This window comes from Siniperca chuatsi, linkage group LG6, assembly GCF_020085105.1.
Source record: "Siniperca chuatsi isolate FFG_IHB_CAS linkage group LG6, ASM2008510v1, whole genome shotgun sequence".
Lineage (NCBI taxonomy): Eukaryota > Metazoa > Chordata > Actinopteri > Centrarchiformes > Sinipercidae > Siniperca > Siniperca chuatsi.
Window position 1 is genome coordinate 32,087,196 of NC_058047.1, and position 15,013 is coordinate 32,102,208.

Below are 15,013 nucleotides of genomic sequence, written 5' to 3' on the forward strand. Positions count from 1 at the left end.
CTGATATTGATAAGCAAATGTGCTCTTTATCTGAACAAACTTGAAATACTACTTGAATATGGGCACCACGAAAAACCCGTCCTAAGACAAAGGACGAGTGTGAACTCACTCTGAAAGCATGCACAGGATGTGAGCGACAGCCTGCATGGCCACAGTGGGTCCTTGGCTGCTCTGCACGGCCCACACCCAGCGCTGGTGCAGGAAGTACCGAGACAGAGAGGCCAAGGTGGAGGAGGCTGTGCGGTTGGCTGCCACGCTGAGGGGGATGGCACTGTTGGAGGGCTGAGGAAAGTTCTCCATGTTGAAAATGAAGGGAGTCCTGAAGTCCAATGGCAGCTTCTCATACCTGCAAAGCATCCGCGGTTCATTTCATTAAAATGGTTCCAGCAGGCAGCCTGCTTTCACACAGAGGATATCTTTACACATCACAGTCGGACTCATTTGTAGTCACAGCCAGTTGTAACCAGTACGTTTAGGAACTGTAACAATGCAAGCAAATAAAAAATAAAAAGTGAGAAGTGGCTGAACATAAACTTTGAAAAACAATTGTGATTTAAAACTAAGCGTCACGGTTAATTGTATTTTATGACACAGGCTGGCTCTTTATTTGTTGAGCAGTTATGATGGCCTGCTATCATATGCACTGACCGTATGAGCAGCTTCTCCAGAGGCTTATTGAGCACCACCACACAGGGTCTGTCTGACAGCGAAGGTTTGGGAGCAGGGGTGGAGGGAGATTTGGATGGTGATGGACTGCCAACAATCTTCCTCTTGGTCTTGGGGGTCGCCTCTTTGTTCTGAACACGATGAGGGAAGCGAAGTTTGAGGATCTGCTCTCGCAGCTCATCCACAATCTGATGAAAAACACAAACGGCATGACGGGTTACCGCTGCGAAAATATCTCCTTCAGTTTTTAGACACGTTTCATATTTCATTGAGTCTGTACAGATGTGGCCAGTGCCTTGCTGTGCTGACCACTGTCAGCTTTTGACAAATGAAGTAAAGGGCTATCTAATTAATGTACCTGCCGGTTGCATTTTAAAAGACTGAGTGGACATTAAGTGTCCTGGCAGCTGGAGAGCAGAGAAAACACGCGACCAACAAAGAACCTGAAAATGTAACTTACATACTGGATAATGTTTCAAAGCAAGTGGCACTTAATCAGGTCAAAGATATGACTGTAATGGCTTTGTCAGAATACTCATACTGTTTGAGCAATATTTTATCATTGGAATAAAATGTTATTATATAGCAAATAAATTTCAAATATAAAGTTAACAGCTTAACACCCATTAACTTCAGTAATGATTCCATTATTTTCTCTGATTTGTAAAGTAAAATGTTAAAAGGCATATACATATATGTTCTTGGAAACAGCAGTTTGACAAGATGGTCATGGTCTTCATCAGCAGATGAAGATGGCAAATATACTAACCAATGATCTTCATATGCTGAAGACATGCTGAAGAAAGTCCTGGAAAAATCTAGTAAGTCGCCCTTGAGTTAGGATTGTTTTGTCAAATTACCTGTTGTTATTGCAGTTATTAATGTGTTTTCATATTTCATTTCAACATGTCTGTCTACTGCTGTATTATTTTCTACACTCCAAACTACAACCTAACCCACAGGGTGGAACCTAGGCAGGATCTGCTGCAGACACATTGCTTGGATTCTAAGTGTCCCTAATACTCAGTACCTTGTTTCTAACGTGGGCTGGTGTGCCAATAGGGAAGCCCAGACGCAGCACCATGCAGGGCGCCTTGGAGATGAGACGGACCAAGTAGAAGGAGGTGGGAGGCTGGTCAGACGAACTGTGGAGACGGAGACAGAATTCAATTGAGCTTACTTATTATTTTCAGGAACGGAATTATTTTTTAAAAGAGAGGTTGGTGTAACATGGATTTGTCATTTAAAAGAGCAAAACGTGCCGTGACCTTAGCCAGTGTTGCCCAACCTTTTTGGCTTGTGACCCCTTTAAACAAGTTATATACCTGCATAATCTTGGCCTTAAGCTAACTGTGGTAAGGTGTGAGTTGTGAGCACATTTTTTAAAAAGCCTACGGAGATGAAAGTATCTATTTAAGAAACTTTAAGAGCAAAGTGCAAAAATTGAGGGGGATGTGCTTTGCCCATGAAAATGATCAAAACTGAAGATGCTAAATACTGCATAAATATCAGCTACCACCAGCTCCGATCCAACAATACTGATATCACCATGATCATTAATTAATAACATAATCTTAGTGTCAGTATCCAGTATATAAAACATCAAAACTTTCTTCCAGCTCTTGACCCCATATGGAAATTCCAACTGCAAATAAATGCCATATCAGTGCAGGTTTCCCTGAATCTGTTGTCTCACCTGTATATGAGTTTAACATATGAGTAACCCTCCACCAGCACGAAGCTGCTCCAGTCCCTCAGCAGTGATGTGAGGGCGGAGTGGGAGATACGGCACTGAATGGTGCTGTAACGTCCATTGTTTCCAGCTGTGTGCAGGTGTTTGGGGACAGGCCTGGAGGAACAAAATGATTAATGTCATGACGGACTGACAGACCACAAGAAACAGAGCCAAACAAATAGATCCCCAGATAACAAGGCTAAACAACAAGTGGTTGTAAAACATGGACCTACACCCACACAACTACTTTTTCTTTTTTATCTTTTTCAGATATCCCTCTTATATCTAGTCTAGTTGGTATCAGTGAAGCTGTTACCTATGGTCCAGGCAGGGCAAATCGTCGTTAAATAGTAAGTTCTATATATTTCTCACATGTCATGTTCAAGCATGATTGCAATGCGATGCATGTGCAGCCATCTCTGCCAGAAGTTGGCGTCCATGGAGAGGATGGGCTTCCAGTAGGAAGCAAACTGGGACTGAGAGGAGTCTTTGGATCCACTGTGCTGCAACGACAGGACCTGGAAAAAGAGGAGGTTGAAGGAGGTGCACAAACAGAAGAAAGGCTGAGAGGATACAAGGATTCTGGGTCCAACTTCATCACCATTAACTGAGGAAGGCAGACTAGCAATGTGGAATACACAGTGGTCATCATTCATTTAATTACTGTCTATAGCTTTCTGGTGTTTAAAAGATAAGGACGGTGTTATTCTTTCTGACTGTCAACAAATCCCATGATTTAACCAGAATTTAAAAAGGTAAAGTTGGTGCAAGTCTAATATCCTCCAGAAGTATGTTCCAGCTCTGTGGTGCACAGTAACTCAATGCTGCTTCTCCATGTTTAATTTGCATTAACGTCTGTGGTCTGTATCTCTTCCTTTGGCCACCTTATTATTCCCGCAGGGTATCTGATCACTGGCAGGGCGTAGCTGTTTATTGCCTGGGCCTTGTTCTTGCCATTGAGCTGACTTCTTAGGACTTGCCTTACTCGTTGGAGGTATTTGGCCATTCCTGTCTTCCTTGTTGCCTCTTCGAGGTACCTTTGGTATTCCAAGGTACTTGTAACCATCCTCAATGTCTGCTATTGTTCCTTCTGGGAGTGAGACCCCTTCTGTGTGGACTACCTTCCCTCTCTTTGTCACCATTCGACTGCACTTCTCAAGCCCGAATGACAACCCAATGTCAGAGCTGTAAATCCTGGTGGTGTGGATCAGTGAGTCGATGTCCCGCTCGCTCTTAGCGTATAGCTTGATGTCATCCATGTAGAGGAGGTGACTGATGGTGGCCCCGTTCCTGAGTCGGTATCCATAGCCAGTCTTGTTGATTATTTGGCTGCGGGGTTCAGACCTATGCAGAACAGCAGTGGGGACAGAGCATCTCCTTGGTATATGCCACATTTGATGGATACTTGTGCAAGTGGCTTGCCATTGGCCTCAAGGGTGGTTTTCCACAGCCTCATCGAGTTTGCAATGAAGTCTCTTAGACTCCTGTTGATGTTGTACATCTCTAAGCATTCAGTGATCCATGTGTGCGGCATTGAGTCATATGCTTTCTTGTAATCAATCCAGGCAGTGCACAGGTTGGTGTGTCGGGCTCTGCAGTCTTGGGTGACTGTTCTGTCAACCAGGAGTTGGTGTTTGGCTCCTCTGGTTCCTCTGCCAGTGCCCTTCTGTGCTTTGCTCATGTATTGATCTATGTGTCCACTTATCTTAGCCGCGATGATGCCTGACATGAGCTTCCATGTTGTGGAGAGACAGGTTATTGGCCGATAGTTGGATGGGACTGTACCCTTTGCAGGATCCTTCAGGATCAGGATTGTGCGCCCTTCGGTAAGCCATTAAGGGTGCATATATATATATATATCTATATATATATATCTATATATATATATCTATATATATATATCTATATATCTATATATATCTATATATATATATCTATATATCTATATCTATATATCTATATATATATATCTATATATATATATCTATATATATATCTATATATATATATAGCTGCATCTGCCATTAAACAGCTGAACACGCTTTTAAAGAAGCTAAACCCCCTGTGAATGAATGAATGTGTGTGAATGGGGTGAATGTGATATGTTGTGTGAAGCGCTCTGAGTGCTCGGAAGACTAGAAAGTACAAATAGAGTCTGTACAAATACAGCCCATTTACCATTTGTTGGTAGAGCATCAAGACAGCAGGTGGGCTGCACAGTTTCTTCCAGAGTTCTGTAGTCAATAGCATCTTGCCATTTTTTATCCTGTTCCTTCCATGTGATTGTAGATAGGAATATATTTTTTGCATGACATTGAGCCTTTAATGGCTGATCTAACACCTTTAATTTTATTACTGAAAAAGTCAGCAAACATTTCTCAGTGGAAAAGAGTTCAGAAGCAATTGGTGTGGGGTGGCAGACTATCAATGGTAGTAAAAAGAGTACGTGCATTATTGTCATTGTTGCTGATTATGTTAGAGGAGAAGGATTGCCTAGTTCTTCTCAGTTCTAAACTGTTAAAGTTGAGTTTCTCTTTAAACGTGTTAAGGTGAATTCCCTTCTCCGGATCTTTATGGATTCTGCACTTCTCCATGGTGTTTTTAGATTATCAGAGGATGATTTAACCCTGTGGTGCAATGCACTGCATTGAAATCATCTAGAAGATCATTCACAGAGGGCAAAGTGAGGGTAGGCAAAGCAGAGACAGCTTCCATGAACAGTTGATTGATTTTGTGTGGACTTTAGAAGTAACATACAAATCAAATTACACAGAGGAATGATCTGATATATATATATAATAGAATAATATTTGAAATATTAACACCTTTAGTGACGATCAGATCAACTGTGTGTCCTTGATTGTGGCTGTGCCCATCTACGTAAGAAATAACGGACAGTAGTTTGCCTGTAGACAGTTAATAAAACACGAGAAGAACAACTCAGTGTGGCAGAAAGCTACTCAAAGGACATGTATTCTCCAAATGATCACTGCTTGCACAAGGAAGCACCGTTAAATATGGCTGCAATTCCTCCTGCTTTTCTTTCACCTCTGACCACATAAGAACAGATTCTACTGATTTGTCCATCTTGTTCACTCTACTACTTCTCAAAACAGGGATCAGGTTAGGACTCGCACCACATCCAGTTCCTTCATCTCTGATCTCAGAGGGGAGGAGGGGGGACACTGATGAGGCAAACTTTTGGTGACCTTGCCGGCCTTAGCAGTCTTATCAGCCCGGGCAGGAGAGAGCCATTCTCTCCTTTTGTCATCTTCCTTATCAGCAAGGTTGGTTTTCCAGAAAGTGCTTGGTTGTGGTGGCGGCAGACAACACGGCAGGACTCAGAGGGTGAAATGAATGGCAGCATTAACCAGCGCTTCCATTTTATCAGTGAATCCCACAAGGGGTGAGGCAGGGGAGACAGGAGAATGAAGGGAGGAGGAATTGGAAGACCGATCCGTGAGCTGGTTATCAGCATGTTGACATAGAGGCTGTGGTGTTTTGTTTTCCTGGTGATCATCTTAGGCCTGGCCAATGGGTGTTGCAGGCTGAACCAAAAATGGTCCATCACTACCAGAACTCCAGATCTGTTTGGGAGGAGGCCATCTGCCCTAAAAATATGCCTATGTCCCCAGAACAGATTATACTTATCAATTCAGTCGATCCCTTTCAGGCTGCAGGTTTTGCTGAGCCATGTGTTCAGTGATCGTCTAATGAACCTGTGGATCCCTCTGTTGACAATGGTCCACTAACAACTGGGCTTCCAGTTTGTCAAGGCCATTAAACAGTTCAATGAAATCATGCTTTAGCACTTCTGACTAGCCCTTTGCTCTCTGCAAACATTATTGGCCCCCACATATAGAATAATTTGGTCATTTTGGGGGTGTTGAGATGTCAGTTGAAGCATTTTTTCTTTTATGTCACAGACGAAGACAAAGAAAAACCAGTTGTCTTATCAGTTATATCCCTGATGGCAGCGTCACTTATCTTTAGGTTTAACACCCAGATTATCCCAGCAGGTAGAAATCCCATTCACAGCACAGTCTGGTGTCATTTATGGCAGTCTGTGCACATCACTGATGCTGATGAGCACAGGGATGGTGTTGTCCAAGACACTGCTGTCAGTAGTCCAGTAAGTTGCTGTTTGGGAACTGAAGGCAGTTGATTGGGACACAGAGTTTCCGTCACAAATCCTCCTAATGAACGTTAAAATTCAAAACAATATCCTCCCAGTGACTTAGTTGTAACAGGAAACCACCTTTTAAGCACCATAGTTTAAAAAAAGCAGCGGAAATATTAGCTAAATGAAAACAAAGCAGAGAGCAAAAAACAAGAGCATCTGCACTGTGGTAAAGCAGGAAGTGAATTGAGCTCTATTGCACAGAAGAATAAGATATATCAGGCTTTAGTTACACACACAATACTTGTTAGTAGGGTACATTCGTTGTTGGTTTGGGTCTGCATGGGATTTGTTGAAAATAAGAACATTTTTGAATATCACCAGACTTATCCTTTAATATCAGTTGCTTTCTAATCCACTAATTAATAGGGCATGGTAAAGTTAGGTAACTGGCTTCATTCTAAAATTATAAACCTCCAGGAAAGAGGTTCTTCTCTTCCAACTTTCTGAGTTGGACCATGTCTTACAGATAACACATGTTTTTTTGTGACAGCCTGTAATGCTACTTTTAAGACTATAATGATAGCAGCAACCTCTGCAATCAAGGTGTACTGATTGCAGAGGTTGACTTTGGCAAGTTTGTTTTTCTTGCCGTTTTTTGCTGTTGCCCGTTCTGTAGCTTGCTTGTAAGCTAGCTCGTTCAAGCCCTATGTTCAAATGGTTCAAATAGATTCCTAAAGACAGTCATTAACCATAAAAAAGCTAATGCACAGCTTTAGATTTGGTTAATGCTACACTGGAGTGGTGTTCTCTTGCATCACAGTACCGGTGTAGTAGAGCCGGGAGGGATGTAGAACAGAGGAACTCCATTTTTGGTGCTCTCAGGAATCATATAGTTCTCAGGAATTGAATTAAATGACTGGAGATGCACCAACATCTGATCAGTCTGGTTGATGCTGGAAGGACACACAGCACATGTAGTTAGGTAATAACACATCCAGCATTAAAATAATAGCAATCAAACTCTATCAAATGTATCACCATTACTTTATGTTCTAAATCATGGTGGAACTGCACAGAATCTCTAGTTGTTTTTGATTTTCATTTAGTGGAAATCACACCCTCCTCTTCCAGACAGGTGTACCTCTGCAGTGTGTTCCAGAAGCGTCGGATGACGGAGGTGCGGTATGGGCTGGTGATGGGTTTCCTCTGGGTGCAGCTAATGTCATGCAGGATGTCGTAGCTTCCCTCCATCGTCACCTCCACCCTGGTGGTTCTCTTGGCGGGGTCCAGAGGCCAGGAGGCAGCTGCCAGGTACTCAATATGCATGTTGTGTTTCCATAACAGCACAAGCTTCACCTCCAGCTGAGTCCCACCTTATGAAACCAGAGTGTCATTCTCAAAAAGGATAACGATCTAACACTGCACTATCTTGTTGAGCTCTTCGATCTAGGACTTTTCAAATATCTGAGACTTTTGTAAAGACAGAAGTTTACCTTTGGTGAGGCTGATCTCTCTGATGGTGTAGCCCTCTCTCAGTCGCACAGACACCACGCTGATTAAATGAGCATGGACTTCCTTCTCTGTGTGCTTCTTCCTCCTCATGACCAAGGCGGGGTTTCCGCTGGCTGACACCAGATGCTCATTGAACAGTTTGTGTTGGGAAACTACAAAACAGTGAAGTAGTTAGTATGTAGACCTATTTATTTTTGTCATCATCTTAATCATCATCATCAGTACGAATAAACCTATGTTGTACGGTTTTTTATCTAGAAAACAATGTCAGTGGAGCTCCAAATAAATCCAACAGGAATAGAATAGGAAAAATCGAATTTGAAAAAACCTGTGTCCTAAACGTATGTTTTAGAAATTAATTTAAAATTAATGAATTAGTTATAAATTCTCTCTTCAGTTCAATTAACCTAGCTAGGTCATATATGAAGAATTTAAAAACAAAAAAGAATTTTATTTCAAATTAAAATGATGGTAATTATTGGTAATCAATTACCATTACTGACAATTGTAAATAAAGTGTACCTAGGAAATAGGTACCAGTATGTTTAAATAAATACACTGAATTCCCACTGTGTTGTTTTATTGGGACACAAAACAACATGTTTTTGTTTACCTAAATATAAAAAAAAATTCAAATTTTAAATACATTTCACATTAGCTTTACAAATAAATTAGCCAAATAGTAAACACAGCCTTTTTTGAAACTCACTTTCATTTAACAGTACATAACTTTTCTGAAGAATTCCCTTACAGCAACAAAAAAACAATTGCAATATTTTTTATTGCACTTTGCACTAATTTTTAATCCAGGGGGCCTGTCATTTGGGAGGACAAATTTAGATACAGATACAATGTGTCAGTAAAGTACTACAAACAGACTTCAAGACTTATAGTAGGCCTAGCTGTCTCACCACAGAAGTACTCTGAGTTCATAGACTCAGGGGTCTTAAGGAAGGAGTAGGTTAAGAAGGCCTTGTGGTAGGCATTCATCTCCTGGCTGTTCAGGTCCACCTCAGGACAGCTGGGCAGGTATGAACCAAAGGTGGCTAATGAGATGAACTTCATCAGCTCTACATTGGGGATGTAACCAAAGCTGCAGTCGTAGGAGTACGCACCGCCAACCTGGAAGGGGACAAACACAATTCAAAGAAGAGCAGAGACTTCAGTCTCTGGAAGCATTTTTGAATTCAATCCTGTTTTTAATCATATTCAGGATATAACGTTTTCATGGAACATGGAGCATAGAGTAACCTGGTTATTCATATCCCTTTATGCATGATTCTGACACTATCCTAAAAATCTCAGCCTCACTCTGTCCTTTCTGTATCGTCCCAAGTTACAAAAGCAGTTGAGGATAAACCCGCTACCATGATTAAAACTGGAATATTGGTGTGCAAGTACTCCTTTTAAACAATTCCACAGATGTCTAAGAGTAAAAAGATAAAGAAAAAATACAAACACAGTATACACCAACAAGTACACAATGGAAACCAATGGCGACAGTGTCTCATGAATATTTTTGACATTCTATTTGGAAATGGAAGCTATATGAGTAACAAACTAGTCAGAGCTGCAAACATCAAGATGTTATCATCTTTACCTGCACAAAGGAGCAGGCAATGGTTCCACTCCTGAGCTGGTTCAGCAGGGTTTCACACACGGCTACATCAGGAACACTCGTCACTCCATCTGTGATTATAATGATACCTGGAACACACACAAGTTAAATTCTCATAATCTCCTCATTATGAAGTGTGATAAAGTCACAAGATGTGCTTCTATAGTGTAAAAGATTAATTTCTCCCAAATATGATAATAGTTACACAGTGATTGAAGAATATGTTAGTCTAAACGAATCCACTCCGCCCAGTCATATTAATACTCACATTCCTCAAGGCACCAGCCGAGGAGGTGGAGTTGCAGCCATCTTCGACACAAGCCTATTAATCAACCCTAAACCTAAACTAAATTATAACTCATTCGAAAGCCTTGTTCTTAGTCTTTCACACCCAACCTGGAAAACCCGACAGCCAGTTCTATTTGTTATAGTGTACCACGCTTCTGGTCCTTAGTCTGAGTTTCTATCTGAATTCTCAGAGTTTTTATCAAGTTTAGTCCTTAAAACAGATAAAGTGGTTATTGTAGGTGATTTCAATATTCATGTAGACGTTGATAATGATAGCCTTAGTACTGCGTTTATCTCATTATTAGATTCACACTCACTGTTTTAACCACACCCTCGACCTTGTTCTGGCATGGCATTGAAATTGAACATTTAAGTCTTTCCACAGAATCCTTCTTTATCGGACCATTATTTTAATAACTTTTCAACTGCTATTACTGGACTACACACCATTAGGCAAAAATTCTTACTCTATATGTCTATCTGATATTGCTGTGGCTAGATTCAAGGAAGCGATCCCATCTTCATTTAATTCAATGTTATGTCTCAATATAACAGAGGACTCCAAAGCTAACTTCAGCCCCTCCCAAATTGACCATCTAGTTGATAGCGCTGCAGGCTCACTGCGAACGACACTCGATTCTATCACTCCTCTAAAAAAGAAGATAATAAAACAAAGAAGGTTAGCTCCATGGTATAACCCCCAAACCCGCAAATTAAAGCAAACATCATGAAAACTTGAAAGGAAATGGCGTTCCAACAACCTGGAAGAATCCCGTTTAGTCTGGCAAGATAGTCTTAAAACATATAGGAAAGCCCTCCGTAATGCCAGAGCAGCTTACTACTCATGATTAATAGAGGAAAATAAAAAAACAACCGCAGGTTTCTTTTCAGCACTGTAGCCAGGCTGACAGAGAATCATAGCTCTATTGAGCCATGTATTCTATAACTATAGACCTATATCTAACCTTCCCTTTCTTTCTAAGATCCTTGAGAGAGCAGTCGCCAATCAGTTGTGTGACTTTCTAAATAACAATAGTTTATTTGAGGATTTTCAGTCAGGATTTAGAGTGCATCATAGCACAGAGACAGCACTGCTGAAAATTACAGATGACCTTTTAATTGCATCAGACAATGGACTTGTCTCTGTACTTGTCTTAGTGCTGCGTTTGACACCATTGAAAAGTGTTTGCCCCCTTCCTGATTTCTGATTTTTTTTGCATGTTTGTCACACTTAAATGTTTCAGATCATCACACAAATTAAAATTTTAGTCAAAGATAACACAAGTAAACACAAAATGCAGTTTTTGAATGAAGGTTGTTAATATTAAGGGAAAACAAAATCCAAACCTACATGGCCCTGTGTGAAAAAGTGATTGCCCCCCCATTACAACACAACTTAACTGTAGTTTATCACACCTGAGTTCAATTTCTCTAGCCACACCCAGGCCTGATTACTGCCACACCTGTTCTCAATCAAGAAATCACTTAAATAGGACCTGCCTGACAAAGTGAAGTAGACCAAAAAATCTTCAAAAGCTAGACATCATGACCGAGATCCAAAGAAATTCAGGAACAAATGAGAAAGAAAGTAACTGAGATCTATCAGTCTGGAAAAGGTTATAAAGCCATTTCTAAAGCTTTGGGACTCCAGCGAACCACAGTGAGAGCCATTATCCACAAATAGCGAAAACATGGAACAGTGGTGAACCTTCCCAGGAGTGGCCGGCCGACCAAAATGACCCCAAGAGCGCAGCGACGACTCATACAAGAGGTCACAAAAGACCCCACAACAACATCCAAAGAACTGCAGCCCTCACTTGCCTCAGTTAAGGTTAGTGTTCATGACTCCACCATAATAACTTAATAATAACAACCTTCATTTAAAAACTGCATTTTATGTTTACTTGTGTTATCTTTGACTAATATATAAATTAGTTTGATGATCTGAAACATTTAAGTGTGACAAACATGCAAAAAAATAAGAAATCAGGACACTTTTGCACACCACTGTAGTTACTCTAGATGGCATTGCCCTGGCCGCCAGCAGCACCATAAGGAACCTCAGAGTTATCTTTGATCAGGATGTATACTTTAACTCCCACATGAAACAAACTTCAAGGACTGCCTTTTTTCACCTACGTAACATTACAAAAATCAGGCACATCCTGTATCAAAATTGCATGCATTTGTTACTTCTCGCCTACAAAGCTCTTAATGGTCTGGCACAATCATATCTTATAATTATCTCATAACACCTTATTATCTGACTAGAACACTGCGCTCCCAGAATGCAGGGTTACTTGTGGCTCCTAGAGTCTCCAAAAGTAGAATGGGAGCCAGAGCCTTCAGTTATCAAGCTCCTCTCCTATGGAATCACATCCCAATGTGGGTTCGGGAGGCAGACACCATCTCCACATTTAAGAGTAGGCTTAAGATTTTCCTCTTTGATAAAGTGTATAGTTAGTGCTGGCTTGGGTGAGTCCTGAACCATCCCTTAGTTATGCTGCTACAGGCCTAGACTGCCGGGAGACTTCCCATGATGCACCTCTTTCCTCTCTCCCTCTCCATCTGTATGCATTTTTATCCCATTACTGCATGTTACTAACTCGACATCTCTCTCCCATAGTTTTGTGCTTTCTCGTCTCTCTCCTTCTGTCGCTTTCAGCAGGTATTTCTGCCTCCAGAGCTGCAGAGACTGGATCTGTGGTTGTGGGCCACTTGCTGCCCCCGTGTTCCTGCTCGACAACTGCTACTACAGTTGTTGTTATTGGTTCTGTCACTAATACTGACATTATTTTTCCTATAGCTGTCATTCCTATTAATATTAATTTATTAATATTAACACTACAATTACAACTCTAGTATTTAAAAAAATAATAATTCTAGGTGGTATTTGCATTGTGCCTCCCTCGCAGTGCCAGGGAGAGCTAACTGACACAGCTGAGACTCATTGTCTAATTATGCTTTCCCCTTTATATGCAGTAGCGTGCTCGACCTGAAGTCACACACACACGCTGCCAGGATGAGTTAGTTTGTAGACATTGTCGGACATTGACAGAAGCCACAAGACCAGCACGATGGCAAAGACAGTGGCAAAGAGCTTGCTACAAGCTGCAACTTCAGAAAACACAAGCAAATGAAGAAGACAGCTTCATCAATTTGACAACACATGCAAAGCATTTAGGGGGAAAAAACCCACAAAAAAACAAAATATGCTGCAAGTTGTACAGAACACAACGGAATATAGTTACAAAACAACAGTTTCCAGGGGACACTATAAAGTGATGAACATGCCCAGTTTGTGGCTCATGAATTTACTGAAGTCCACTAACCGTCAGTGATGTTGGAAAATTATTCATGATTCAGATTTTATTGCAGATATTTGCTGTTAACCTAGCGTTAGCCTTTTGGTGATTATAGTTTACCAGTTTAAATAATGGTACATTATATCTGAATCATACTGCCAGAATGTTAAAAAATAAATAACTTTCAAGGTTAGCTAATTTCCATTAATTGAATACATTTTTGTAACTCATTTCTGTTGTGTTCTGTGTGATTTGCAGTGTCCGTACTATCATCACCAACTGGCCACTTTCCGGACCTTGATCTAGATCCCATCTATGGGAATTATAAACAGCAGAGGTGACAAGGTAGATCCTTGTTCAATTCCCACACTGATTGCGCTTGACTAGAATGCCTTCCAAATGATAAAAAGGAGGTTACTTGTCTTAAAATGAACTAAATTAAGATAACCTACATAGTTTTTTCTAATTCTGGGGTTTAATGATTGAGCTACCTGGTACATACTTTCTCAGGGAGGCTGAACAGTACTATTTGTTGGAGTAAGCTTTCAGCAGGCATTAGTGGAGCTGCATTTGAGACATTTCCACTTCTAGTTTTTGGTGGCTACTGCCACCCATGGGGGTCACCTCCATGTGACTGTATGTTGAAGAAGGAAACACTGATTGCAGTTTGTGCATGGAACAGTAATTTGGGGTAGTCATCCACTTTCAGACTGACAACTATGAAGCTGGCAATGACTCCGATACCCAGAGGGCTGTTATGGGAAAGCCTCCCCATGTAGTTATTAGACGTTTGTGTCTTCATGACTGTCCATGACAAACAACAAGGTGGCACATAACGTGTACATGGTAGCAGAGGATAGTGGGCCAAAGACTAATGAATAATTGTGTAGTTCTTTCATTAGATCTGACATAATGGTCCAGATATGGGTGACGAGAGGGGCTGAGTGGACCAGTTTGAACTGCTGGATCATAAGACGGGGGAAGCTGCTGGACATGCCTGGTAGACCTAAAACATAGTGAAGACTTCCTTGGTAGGCCTGGTAGAGTACTGTCCAGAGGGTCACGTCTGAGCACCCTTTTCTTGTACTGTAAATGGGGGAGGTTGAAGTCGCATTGAAAGCTTTTCAAAACCTCTACTATAAAAGCAGCTGTAAGTGGCTGTAGCCAGAAGGTGTTGTGTACTTGTCATGGTGACGCTGCTGGTGGGCGGCTCCAGTAAGAAAGGCTGTCAAGGTGAGAAAAGAGACAATCACATGGACGGAGAGAACATCAGACACTAATGTATGGAGCAGGAAAAAAATCGTAGGTTTTAGTTAAGAAGCCTTTATTTAGCACTAGTTGTATTACAACAAATAAAAAAATAAATTAAAAAAAAACAACCGGTAGAACAATCATCAAGCATGCGCCAATGTGCATGCTGCCTGTTGCCGTAGCTCCGTCTCGTCGTCTTACTTTTTCCAACTTTTAGCTTTCCTTTTTCTTCCAAACTTGAGTAACTTGTATTTAAGTATAATTTTAACTACACTCTTTACGAAAATGAGGGTAGAAAGTGTTTTGGTACTTTTTTTCGCCGTGGAACTTCTTCTCCTGCTACTCGGTCAGGGTACCGCTGCAGATCAGCTGTTTGGCCGCATTGTTTACACCAGGGAACAGCTGATCGCGCTGAAGCCGAGCGGCAGGAGGAGGACACACCGAGGATGCAGAGGTGGAACGAAGCGGCAAGGGAAGAGAGAGGGGTCCAGACAAAAGAGACTTAAGAACAAGAG

At 41.2% G+C, this 15,013-nt stretch overlaps 1 protein-coding gene across 13 annotated transcripts in view; it reads right to left on the minus strand.

The window, feature by feature from the left end:
* Positions 1–15,013, minus strand: part of szt2 (SZT2 subunit of KICSTOR complex) — a 154,746-nt gene that overhangs the window by 122,103 nt on the left and 17,630 nt on the right. For all 13 annotated transcript variants that reach the window (XM_044198544.1, XM_044198540.1, XM_044198549.1 and 10 more), the window contains exons 7-16: positions 9,637–9,743; positions 8,948–9,158; positions 8,018–8,188; positions 7,666–7,897; positions 7,348–7,477; positions 2,774–2,919; positions 2,363–2,515; positions 1,697–1,811; positions 649–854; positions 110–346 (exon numbers count right to left, since the gene is read on the minus strand). In XM_044198544.1, the coding sequence (XP_044054479.1) occupies positions 110–346; positions 649–854; positions 1,697–1,811; positions 2,363–2,515; positions 2,774–2,919; positions 7,348–7,477; positions 7,666–7,897; positions 8,018–8,188; positions 8,948–9,158; positions 9,637–9,743 (1,708 nt within the window). The remainder of the gene's footprint in view (positions 1–109; positions 347–648; positions 855–1,696; positions 1,812–2,362; positions 2,516–2,773; positions 2,920–7,347; positions 7,478–7,665; positions 7,898–8,017; positions 8,189–8,947; positions 9,159–9,636; positions 9,744–15,013) is intronic.